The 11,953-nt window shown below is 65.7% G+C and overlaps 2 protein-coding genes across 2 annotated transcripts in view; both read right to left on the reverse strand.

The window, feature by feature from the left end:
- SLC12A5 (solute carrier family 12 member 5) overlaps window positions 1-6,100 on the reverse strand; it is a 28,046-nt gene extending 21,946 nt beyond the window's left edge. Inside the window, exon 1 of the mRNA XM_066561819.1 lies at window positions 6,043-6,100. Within this exon, the coding sequence (XP_066417916.1) occupies window positions 6,043-6,076 (34 nt within the window). The 5' untranslated portion in view covers window positions 6,077-6,100. The remainder of the gene's footprint in view (window positions 1-6,042) is intronic.
- Window positions 6,101-6,972: 872 nt separating this feature from the next.
- MMP9 (matrix metallopeptidase 9) lies at window positions 6,973-11,587 on the reverse strand. The gene is made up of 13 exons (XM_066561430.1): window positions 11,384-11,587; window positions 10,942-11,180; window positions 10,381-10,529; window positions 10,044-10,172; window positions 9,790-9,963; window positions 9,541-9,714; window positions 9,249-9,422; window positions 8,957-9,112; window positions 8,592-8,868; window positions 8,331-8,470; window positions 8,061-8,211; window positions 7,841-7,944; window positions 6,973-7,563 (listed from the first exon to the last, which is right to left on the reverse strand). The coding sequence occupies exons 1-13, from the start codon at window positions 11,522-11,524 to the stop codon at window positions 7,454-7,456; spliced, it is 2,118 nt and encodes a 705-aa protein (XP_066417527.1). The 5' UTR covers window positions 11,525-11,587; the 3' UTR covers window positions 6,973-7,453.
- Window positions 11,588-11,953: the final 366 nt, after the last annotated feature.

The raw sequence follows: 11,953 nt of genomic DNA on the forward strand, positions 1-11,953 counted from the left end.
CGCACCCGCCCCGGCCCCGAACCCCGCCTCCAGCCCCCGCACTCCGCACCGGCCCTCGCAGCGGCCCCGCATCCGCCGCCGGCTCCCGCACCCCACACCAGCTCCCGCACCGGACCCCGGCGCAGCCTCGGGACCTGGAACACACTCGGGATGCACAGAGGGGCAGAGCCTCTGCCCGCGGGACCCACACATCAGAGGCGGCTGAGGCCCGGGATCACGGCAGCCCCTGCCCCGCGACGGGCGGCTACCGGGTGGGGGCGGCTCCCGGTTGGGCAGCACCACGTCATGCAGGGGACCCCTCTGCGGGCATCAGGGCCTTGGCCGTGGATGGAGACCCGTGCCCCAGTAGCAGGACGACCCAGGGCACCCGAGGAAGGGGGGGGACGTCCAGACCACCCCATGGTGGGGCTGGCAGGACAACAGAGGTGATTGACCCTGCTGTGCCCAGCTGACCTGAAGCGCAGGGAAAGCTGCCTGCAGAGGGGAACAGGCTTGATGTCACCTCCCCTGGTGACCAGGGGGCTGAGATCGCACCCATAGCAACCTCCTCAGACTTGGAGAAGGGTTGCAATGGGGCCAGAATCCTCAGGCCCTGTGCCATCTGTACCATCTACCGAGGCCCCAGCTCTTGCAGCTGTCACCCGCAGGGCCAGGGGCACAGGCCACTCTCAAGCTGGGGTTGTAGAGGGACCCTGCAAGGCTGCCTGAAGCCCCCTGTTCTCTCGTGCACTTAATCGGGAGGATCCCCCAACCGGAGCTGGCTGCAGCTCCCAGCATCTCCTCCAGCACAGGCTGAGATCATGACAGCCCGCTGGCCTCCGTTACTTCTTGACGGCTGTAATTAATTGTTTACTTTCTCCTGGTGCGGAGCCAGCTGCTCTGCAGCGCGGGTGCTCCCCGGCCTGACCTCGCGGCCAGGAGAGAGGCTCAGACCCCTCACCCCAGCCCGGCAGGCAGCACTGATCCCTGCTGCCAGGACCCAGCACCTGGCATCCCCAGGGAGCTGCAGCAGCACAGCCCCAGCTCCATGGCAAGTGGCACAGGAGGGCTGCAGGGAGGATGGGCAGTTCAGGGTGGGCAACTCAGGGTGGGCACTCCCCGCCCAGGGCTCTGTGTGACAGTCACCACATGGGGCTGACCCTGTCCAGCTGCAGTAGCACCAACCCCTCACACCTGCACCCCTCAGCACTGAGCAGTAGCCAGCGCTGGAGCAAGGGCTGGCCCACTCCCAAGGGCTGGGACTGGAAGGAAGGGGCTGCAGACAGGATGTAGTGGACAAAACCACCATCCCATGCTGGCCTGGGGGGGTCAGAGGGCACCCCCAACACCCCAGAGGGCTCTGGCTGGCCAGAAGGGCAGCAGGCCAGAGTCCAGCCAGCCATGGTGAGTGCCAAGCCCCACAGGGTGATTTTTTGCAGGAGGACACAGCGCGTGGGCTCGGCACAAGAGGGATTTTCCTACTAAAACAGATGCGGGGGAGGGAGCACGTGAAAGACCACTAATCCCCTAATCCCTGGATTATGGCTCCATTTCAGGGGCTGGGATTTGACGACAGCACAGGGGGCTACGCTATCAAGACTGCATTGGCTTATCCTGTGTGCAGGGTCCCACCAGCATGTGGGGGCAACTGAGAGTGTCTCTGAGGCAGAGGAGACTGAGGGGGCTTGATCCCCCAGCAGAGCACTGGCATTAACCCTGGCCAAAACGCCCCTGACTGGGCTATGTGGTGTAATGTGTCGTAAAGAGAGAGGTCTGGCACGGTTTGGGCATCATCCATGCCCTTGCATTGCTTGCAGTTGTGCTGCAGGCAGCATGAGGGCATGGGGAAAGAGGAAGACTGACACTTTTCCCTGGCCATGGAGTGGGGGATCAGCTGCAAGTGGCCCCTGAGTCGGAGTAGCAGGCAGGATGCTGGCACCAGGCCAGGCAGAGCATCAGTGCCCCACTTAACTGCAAGAGGCTGCCCAGGAATGACGATGGAGAGTGGCCAAGCCAAGAATCATCCCTGCAAAGGGTCCTGTACCCCTGCAGAGACTCCTGAGAATGTCCCAGACCCCTCTGCACAGAGCCTGGGTAGGGGGAACTGTTCTCAGAGACATTCCCAGGGCAGGAATCCTGGCTGCTGGCCCTTGCCCGTCCTATTACCAGCAGCGGTCAAACCTCCCAGGAGCGAGACACGTGCTGGAGTCACTGGGAAACCTCCTGAGGGCAGGGAGCGGGCAGCCTGGCAGTGTGCCACACGGGCAGGGAGGGCGGCTGTGCTCTGGAGATGCTGGTCAGCACATTGCACTGCCTGCTGTGATCCCTGGGCACTGTCAACAGCCTGCCCGTCCACATCCCACCAGGATGGGACACCCCACACCAAGGGCTTGAGGCACGAGGACAAGCAGCTCCCAGGGAAAAGAAGAGCTGGGGCAGGAGAGACCCCAAGACGATGGAGGTGCAGCAGGGCAGAAGGGCAGTGATGCCAGCCAAATATTGTAGCAGCGGGTTGGCATCACAATGTGCCCTCACCACGCTGTCCTGACAGCCCCAGGAGCCCAGGGACAACACATCCTGCAGCACCTTGGCAGGATGGAGTGCTCCTGTTCATCTCCATCCAGACAGGTCAGGGCCCTGCCACCAGCACGGGGCAAAAGCAGAGCCCAGAGCTGGCACCAGCTGGGATTTGACAGCAGCTGCAGCAGCAGGACAGGACAGGGAGGAGGGTGCAGTGTCCCATGGGGCTGGGTGGGGAGCCACGGGAGGCACTGCAGCTGCCTGAGGCTGAGAGCAGAAGGGCAGCAGTGGGGCAGGGCTGGCAGAGGCCATGGGGCAGGGCTGAGAGCTTCTGCGTCACACGAGCCCAGCGCAGCGTGCAGCTGGCGCAGCGTCCCCAGCTGCCTTTGCCCAGATGTCTTGCCAGCAGCAGGGCCACGGCAGTGGGCGGCCGGGCAGCCTGGCACAGGGATCAGCAGCAGCAGCAGCCTCCTCCCACCAGGGCCCGCAGCTGAGGAGCCCCCAGGCAGCCCTGTGCCAGTTGCAGTACCCTGGGGATTGCAGGCAGCCACTGCTGAGCCAGGGCCAGAGGGCCCAGTGATGGCCGAGGAGCAGCTGCATGGCCACTTGCCAGCCACTGCCAGAAGGGTTTGGGTGCAGGATCAGCTGATGAGGCACTGAAGTGTCCTGTGCCCCACACGGCACCCCTCACTCAGCCCCACAGCCTGTGCAAGGACCTCCACTCTTGACACCCCACTGAATCACCTGTGGTGTGTTCAGTGGCATGGAAACTCCTTGGGAAGGCTACTGATGGGGCTTTGGCTGCTCCAGCCCCCTGGCAGCATCCCATCCCCCTGTATCATCAGCCTTTACCTGCTGCACACCCTCGGCTCATCTAATGATTCCCCAAGGGCACCCAGTCTGCCACAAACCTGACCTGAGTGTCTGCGAGGGGGCTGGAGGAGATGGGAGAGCTGGGGGAGCCTCCTTAGTGGCCTCTGTCGCTCATTTGTACCCCTCTGTGCACGGTGCCCCAAGTGCCCCTGTCCCCCCCCTTGTGTCCTGGCCCCTCGGCAGGGCCCCTGCAGGGGTGCAGCCAGGGCTGCTGGGGTCCCTGCTCTCCCTCAGGGCCTCACCTCCCACCTGGGGCCAGCCTCACACAGCTGCCCCACAGAGCTTTGTCCATGGCTCATGGCCCGCAGCCCTGTGACCCCAGAGCCCCAGGGGGGCCGAGAGAGCTGCTGAACCCCCTCAGCACCGAGAGCCACGGCAAGGGTGACACCGGGACTGGTTTCCATGGCAACGAGAGGCTCCTTAACTGCTTGGTTGCCATGGCTACTGCCGCCGAGCCCGACCGCTCGGGACACGGAGGGGCTGTGCGGTGGGGATGCTCCGGTGCCCTCTCGGGCCGGGGCGGCTGCCCCACAGGCAGCGCACCGGGCACCGGGGCTGCCGCCCCCCGTGCAGCCCGCGGGGGAGCCCCGGCCCCACGGTGGGTCCCGGGTGGAGCACATCGATCCCCGGTGCCGCGGGGTCCGGGCCGCGCTGCGCTCCTGGCGGGACCGGGTCCCCGCGGGACGGCGGCACCGGCGAGTCCCGGGGGCGGGGCGGGGCCCCGGGGGCGGGGCCGGGAGGGGCACGCCTCCACCGGAGCCGTCCCGTCCCGTTATCGCCCCCTGGCGGCGCCGCGCAGCCCGGTCCGCCCCCGCCGCCGCCCGCACGGACCCGCACGGACCCCGACAAGACCCCGCGCAGCCCCGTCCGCCCCCGCCGCCGCCCGCACGGATCCCATTTCCCGGGCCAAGCCCTGGATCGGGCCGTGCTCCTGCAGGCACCTGCCCCCGGCCCCGAGGCCCCGCCGCGGCGCCCTGTCCGTACCCTGCCCCGCCCGGCACCGGGCGGTCCCGTTCCGCTGCCTCCCCTGCCCCGGAGGCTGAGATCCCTCCTCAGCACCACCCGCCCGGGGCCGCTCCCGGGCAGGGCCTTCCCAAAGGGCGGCCTCGGGAGCCACAAGGCGCCCTGAGCACGGCGCCAGCTCACGGACCAGCAGGGGCCTCCAGCTGGCCGGGGGTCCCCGCACCGCCCCGGCACTGGCAGCACCGCCGGCTGCAGCCTTCGCTCCCGCACCGCCCCGAGGTCTCCGGGATCTCCGTCACTCTGTCCCCCATGCGTGACACTGACATGGGGTCAGGTAACACCGAGCGTTTGCCCAGGGCCGAGTCCCTCCCGGACCACTGCTGTCCAGAGCTCCTGCCTGCCATCTGCAGCTCCTGCCAGTCCTGCAACCCCACGCACCCCCTCCCATCCATCCCCCCAAGAGGCAGCATCCATGGTCCCAGCACTGTGGAGAAATGTGGGATGTGAGGAATCCCTGAACGCTGCCAAGCCCTAAGTAGCCACCCTGCCACGGCCCTGACCACCCCACAAAACAGGACACCTTCAGCAGGACCAGCCACTGGCTGTCCTCTGGGAGGGCACAAGGTCAAAGCTCAGCCAGAAGGATGTGTCCCTTGGTCCCACCACGGCCACTCAGCATGACCACCCCAGCTCCCTGCAGCCCCGCACCAGCAGACTGGCTGCCAAACTGAGGAGCTGTTCCTGGAGGGCCCCAGAATTCAGCCCTGGCTCATCATGGTCCGCTCCGCCCCAACACAGCCCACAGGCCAGGCCCAGCTGGCCCGGCTGCCATAAAGTGACAAGTGGCCCTGCATCCCCTGGCCAGCGGACGCAGCCCTACATCACCCACGACAGTGTGATCCTACACAGGGCCCCAAAGGCCAGAGCTCCCTGACAGAGGCACAGCCCAGCCCGGGGGCCGTGGTGTCCGTCCGGCTGCTCGCGCCTCCCACCCGCGCCCTTCGCCGAGGGTGCAAGGTCACAGCTCCGGCAGCACAGCTCCGGTGCTGCTGTCGGCCGGTTTTCTGGGATCGATACGGCTCCGGTGACAGCAAAGCCCCACCGCCACGTCCCCTGGGCGCCACGAGGCGATGGCTGCCGGCTCCAGTGCCTGTGCCCATGGCAGCCCGGCGGGCACTGCTGCATCTGAGGGCTGGCCACAGCTTGCCCTCTCCCGGCTGGGCAGCAGGCACCCTCCACCACGACTCTCTGGGGAGCAATATGTGACCCCGCACCCACAGCCGACCCACAGCCGTAATCCCGCTCCATCCCGCTGCCGGTCCGGCACCAGCAGGGCCTCGCTCCAACAGCCCCCGCTATGGGGACGAAACAGGGGAGCTCCCTGAGGAGCGGAGGTGGCCGCGGGGAAGAGTCTGAGACGAGGGGTTCTGCCCGGGAGGGCGGCTGAGCCCCCCTCCCTGCTCTGCACCCCCCATCTCCCGGATCCCGCAGCTCCGAGCCATCCCTACTCCGGGGGTCTGCACTGCCTCCGAGGGGCCAGACCGACCGCAGCTCCGCACCCCCCATGGTGTCCCGACGGCCCGGCCCTCCCCGCGGACCCTCCTCGCGGAGCCTCCCCGCGGAGCCTGTCCTGCCCCGCGGATCCTCGTCGCGGACCGTGTCCCGCCTCCGGAGCCTCCCCGGGTCCCCCTTGCCCCCGGCGCTCACCCCCGCCGCCGGTGACGGTGAACCGCCCGCTCATGGCCCCGTCGTCGCCACAAGTGGCTCCGGCCCCGGCGGTGGCTGAGCGCGGCCCCGCCGGGCGCTGACCGGGGTCCTAGTGCCCGCGGCACCGCCCGCCGCGCCGCCCCCGCGGCCGCAGGGCTGGCTCCAGTCCGAGCGGATCGGCTCGGCCCCGCTCCGCTCGGCTCGGCTCGGCCCCGTCCGGCCCGGCTCGACTCGACTCGACGGGACCGGACCGCTCCGCCACGCCCGGTCGGTCCCACGGCCGCCGCCGAACTGGGGGTGCTGGGACCGTGCCCCAACGGGACGGGAGGGGGCCGTACTCTGCCCCCGCCCTGTCCGGAGCCACGGCCGCTAATTACAGCTAATTACAGCCCCGGAGTTGCGGCTGCCCCACCCTGCCCGGACCCGGGCACCCTCGGACACGATCCCGGCCCTGCCGCCGCGCTCTGCGGCCACGCAGGGACAAACCGGGGCCGGGGGAATCTACGGGGCCAGCCCGCGGCGGGGTCTCAGCTGCACTGGGGACTTCGGTCACATGCTGAGTGCCGGCCACACGCGGCGACAACCGCCCGCTCCTCATCTCGGTGCAAAGGTGGAGCGCAGGGGAGGGCAGTGGGTGGAGGATTATGCGGATCCAGGGCTTGGGAGGTCCGGCCAGTCGGGGCGAGAGTGCCGCCCCTGGCGTAGCGCTGGTGGTGGACAATGTTGGGACCGAGGGACATCACTCTCCATTGGATCCAGTGTCCCTGCAGGATCCAGAGTCCTTAGCTAAGGGGGATTTGGTGACGGTCCCCCCCACAGAGCCCCCATGCCCACTGGTGCTGGCACCCCCGGGGCTGGGGGAGGATGATGCTCCCAGCACATGGGAGTTCTCCAAATCACAGTCCCGACAGCTGATAGAGCACTCGAGGCTGTGTCCAAAGAATTGTCTTTATTACAAATGGACAGGCAATTGGCAGAGGGGGTGGTTGGCAGAGTGGGCAGCAGGCAGAAGTAGGCAAAACCCTGTCCCTCACCCTGATGTGACCTCAGGCGCCAGCTCCCAGTGGGGCTCAGCCTGACCTGGCATCGCTGGCTCAGGAAAAAGACAAATTTGTCTCGAATCCATGTGCGGTTTGCACCAGACAAACGCCTCTGCAGTTGAGCTGGCACTGGCAGGAGTGGCACAATGCCAGCTGTGGCAAGAGTCCTTCTCCCCAGCTGGGGCTCTCCAGGCTGGGCAGCTCCCAGGAGGTGAGGACCCCCTGCCCCTTTCTTCCAGGAAGATGGTGATCTCATCTGGGGCTACCCACAGCCACAAGGCTCCCAGGGGTCAGCCCATGAGACAGGAGCCCGCAGGTTGGGAGCAGTGGGCAGGGAGCAGCACTGGCAGAGCTGGTGGCTGGTCAGGCCTTCAGTTCTGGGGACACTGCAGGATGTCATACTTGACGTAGCCCACCCTGTCCACCTGGTAGCGCGGTGTCATCCTCCAGTAGAAGCTGCCCCGGCAGAAGTGGTACTTGCCTTGGCAAGGAGGGGGATGGAGGGAATGGAGGGTCAGCAGGAGTTTGGCCATACAAAGATCCATCCTGGTGGCTGCCCAAGCAGCACAAGCACACCTTGCACCTTGCTGGCACCCTGCCAGCTCCAGCACAAGAACCCACCAGGCTGATGGCATGCCCTGTCCCAGAACCATTCCCCACACACCCGAGCATCCCAAGCAGGAACCAGAGCAATGCCATGAGAGGCTCAGGCAGCCCAGGCCTGAACACACAGCACCCACCTGCCAGGTCCCACTCACCTTGGTAGAGGAACACATTGCGTGCATCCAGGGGGACGCCGGTGAAGACATCGTCGGTGGCACGGGGGTAGCCCTTGTCCACCCTCTGAACCTTCACATCCAGCCTGTGGGAGAGCAGAGCCGCGCTCAGGGCTGCTGGGAACCCCCCCTACCAGCCCCTGGCCAGGGCTCAGGCAGGCGCTGCTGCTCTCCAGCCCTGCTGCTCTCCAGCCCCGCTCACCTCCAGTAGCTCTCCCCGCTGAAGAGCAGCACTTTGCCGCGGCCCCGCTGCAGGGCCCCCGAGAGGCGGCCGGCTTCCTTCCCTATACCCAACTTCTCGATCCCCCGGGGGCCCAGCGCCCTCTTCCCAGAAAACACCCAGAACTGCCGACCTGCAGTGGGAGATAGTGGCGATAGTGGGGGTGTCAGACAGCCCTGAGAGCTCCCAGCCTTCTCCAGGCTCCTCCCACTGCCCCTGGGGCTGGGCGAGGGCAGTGGGGGCAGAGCTCACCAGCAAAGAAGAAGACCCTCTTGGTGAGCAAATCCTGGAAAACAGCATCGATGGTATCTGGGAGGCCAGGCCAGGTATCAGCAACAGAGAAGGCACCCTGGATGCCCGATTTCCAGAAGGACGAGTAGGTCCAGTATTTCCTGGTGGGGAAGATGAGCTGTCCTGATCACCTCAGTCTGCCACAGCCCATGTCCCCCATATCCCTGTGTTCCCCCACATCCCACCTCACCAGGGCAGGAGGTGCCAGATGCTGCCACTCACCCATCCTTGAAGAAGTACAGCTCCCCATTGATCTCTGTGATAGCATCAAAGTTCCTCTCCATGCAGGCATCCCGGCTGGGGTCCACAGGAATGGGTCCAACTGTGGGCTCTGGTGTTGTCTCCTCCTCTTCCTCAGTGGTGGAGGTGCTGCCAGCCTCTGTGGGCATGGGCTGGATCTCCTCTGTGGGCATGGGCTGGGGCTCCTCCGTGGGCAGGGGCTGGGGCTCCTCAGTGGGAGCAGGTGCAGGTGGAGTGGGCTTAGGGCCAGAGCCACGACCTGAGTGAATACAGGGGAGGGCATGAGGCTGGGATCAGCTTGGTGCTGCAGGACACCCAATGCACCCAGCTGCAGTGCAGCTGCTCACCATAGAGGTACTGGATGCCCTGGACATCATCAGGGTGCAGCTGGAAGTCCTGGATGTAACTGTACATGGGGTACATCAGGGCCTCACGCACACTGGAGTGGTCCAGACCCAGTGAGTGTCCAAACTCATGGGCAGCCACCAGGAAGATACTGTAACCTGGGAGAAAGCACTGGCCTAAGTGCCTGGTGGGCCACAACAGGGCAGGACACACCATCCAGAGACTGTGGTCCCCACAAGGAGTGTGACAATATGGCATGGGTCTGGGAGGCACAAAGGGAAGCACAGGCAGTACCTCTGTCAGGGCAGAAGCCCCACTTCTTGTCGGTGTCATAGTTGCTGGTGGTGGCACACCAGAGCTTGCCATCCTGCCGGCCCTGGCTGGTGCAGGCACTGTAGGACTGTCCCAGGAAGGTGAAGGGGAAGACACATGGGTCCCCCTGGGAGTTGCCGCCGATCACAGCCGTGTCTGCAGCAAAGTGTCAGTGAGGCTGTCCCTGGCCTCTGGCTGCAGTGGCCAGAAGCCGGGACAACGCTGAGATCCCTCATGTGCCCCCTCCCCTGCGTGCCCCCCTCCCTGCTGGCACCTCGGTTGGGGCAGAAGCCGTATTTCTTGTCCTGGTCGAAGCTGGAGGTGGTGGCGCACCAGCGGTAGCCGTCGGAGCGCCCGTCTGTGGTACAGGCATCGTAGGAGGTGCCCTCGAAGATGAAGGGGAAGACGCAGGGGGCTCCATCGCTGTTGCCACCATTGGTGTAGAGGACTGTGGAGTGAGGGAGAGTGAGGAGGGCCCCAGGCACCGCGGGGCTGGCCGGGGGTTATGGTCACCACTACTCACGCTCGCTGGGGCAGAAGCCGTATTTCTTATCCCGGTCATAGTTGGGGGTGGTGGCACACCAGGGCAGCCCATCCTTGCGCCCCTCCGTGGTGCACCGGGAGTAGGAGCGGCCCTCGAAGATGAAGGGGAAGTGGCATTCGGCTCCATTGGCATTCCCGTGGCGGGTCTTCACCACTGCTCAGAGAGGGGCGGCTCAATGCTAGGGCTGGGGTTGGCACCAGCAGACCCCCCAGCCCACCGCACCTTGTCCTTACCTAAGCCAGTTCCCAGTGTCCAGAACTCATCGTCGTCAAAGTGGGCATCGCCCTGGATGCCCTGGCCTGGGGGAAAGGCGTGGGCCAGGAGCCCATCCTTGCCGTCGAAGGGGTACCCATCCCCATGCTCTGCAGGGAAAAGCACCCTCAGCTGGACCTGCCAGAGGAGCCCTCACATCCCCAGCACGCACACAGACATCCAAGCCCTGCGCACCTCCTGCACGTGTGGGGGCAGGGGGCCTCTGGGCACAGCCCAAGGAGACATGGGGTAAGGATCTCACAGGCAGCGTGCGTCACCAGGCCCCTCCTCACTCCCTGCCTGCCCAAAGGACATCACCTTGGCTGCCAAACATGATCATGATGTCTGCCTCGCCACTGTATATCTGGGTGAAGGTGAGAGGGGTCACATCGCTCCACACTTGGAACGCCCGTTTGAAGGCATCGTCGATCACGGCACGGTCCAGGTCAGGGGAGTAGTTCATCACCCTGCCAGGGAGGCAGAGGGTCAGTGCTGCCAGCTCCCCTCCTCATGCAGGGAGGCAGAGGATCAGTGCTGCCAACTCCCCTCCTCATGCAGGGAGGCAGAGGATCAGTGCTGCCAACTCCCCTCCTCATGCAGGAGTGACCCTGTTCTGGGAAGGAGCAGACCCTCCAGAGGTGATAGCAGTCACCAGCCTTGACCTCACCCAGGGCTCAGGTGCCCCTTCTGGGCATCGGGGAGCAGATGCTGCTGCCATCCCAGCTTGGCCCTGGCAGCACTGGGACCCAGCTGTACAGGCAGCAGCAAGCCGGGAGAAGGGCTGAGCAGAGGCTGTCAGCCTCCTGGTCCCTCAGGCTTTCCATTCTCCTGGGACCATCACCGTGGGGACACAAGGGTTCATCTCCAGAGCAGACTCACCGGTAAGTCAGGTCCATGTGGTCCCACTTGAGGTCCCCCTCAAAGGTAAGGAAGGTTCCTATGTCAGGGACGCCGCAACGGGGGGCTCGCATGGCCTCCAGTGTGGCAGCATCCAGCTCTCCCGTCTCCTCCAGGCCCAGCTGCTTCTGCATCTTGAGCAGTGCCTTGCCCAGGGACACGTGCCTGCCACCAATCTTAGCCTCTGCCTCCGTGGTGTAGCCGAACCTCTGCAGGTAGCGCTGTGGAGGGAAGGCAGCCAGAGAGGTGAGCGAGGCAGGAGGGGGCTCCAGCAGCCCCGGGCTCCCATCCCAGCCTGGGTGCCTCCCTGAGTGCAAGGAGAACGGCAGCTCTCAAGCTGTGCCTGCAGCCCTCACTGTCAGCCTGGGTGCCCCCTTGGGGACCTGGGTGCCAGGAGGGCACCACGGGGCCGTGCTCCCCTCACCTCTGCCAGCTGTAGATCCGGCAGGGTGCTGATCAGGTCCCCCGGGAAGGTGACAACCGCCTGCGGCTTGCCCTGTAGAGGGGCTGCATAGCAGGAGACGGCCAGCAGCCCGGCAACAAGCGGGGCCAGGAGCAGTGCCATGGCTCGGCGGTGACAGGAGGGATGTGGCAGTGCTGGTCCCCGCTGTCTGCTCTGGGTGCCGCCGGGCTACCCGCTCCTATTTATGGGGTGGGAGGGCAGTGAGTCACCCTCAGACCCCTCAGCGCCGACTCACGCTCCCTTCTCCCTTCCCACGGTGACGAAACGCACACTCCATCTCTGCCTTAACTGTTTCATCACCTTGTTTACTAAACACGCTGCGTTCCGAGGACAGGAAGGAGACAGCGGCTGGACAGCCGCACCGGGCCACAGCACAGCACTGAACGGCCACCCTGGGGCTGCCCTGCACAAGCACTGCCCTGCTCCCTGCTGGCCCCAAGACCGTGGTAGCTGTGGGGACAGCAGGGCATCACTGGAGGCAGCCAGGTGCTCAGGATCCTGTAGCTGTGCCATCACCCCGGCTGACACTGA

The sequence above is a fragment of the Molothrus aeneus genome, chromosome 17 (assembly GCF_037042795.1).
Source record: "Molothrus aeneus isolate 106 chromosome 17, BPBGC_Maene_1.0, whole genome shotgun sequence".
NCBI lineage: Eukaryota > Metazoa > Chordata > Aves > Passeriformes > Icteridae > Molothrus > Molothrus aeneus.

Bases quoted from the DNA above. Each gene is read 5' to 3' on its own strand.
- MMP9 (XM_066561430.1), bottom strand. From the start codon at position 11,524: ATGGCACTGCTCCTGGCCCCGCTTGTTGCCGGGCTGCTGGCCGTCTCC. The intron at 11,181-11,383 runs GTGAGGGGAGCA...TTCCCTCCACAG, and splicing joins CGGATCTACAGCTGGCAGAG to CGCTACCTGCAGAGGTTCGG. The intron at 9,964-10,043 runs GTAAGGACAAGG...CTCTCTGAGCAG, and splicing joins GACACTGGGAACTGGCTTAG to TGGTGAAGACCCGCCACGGG.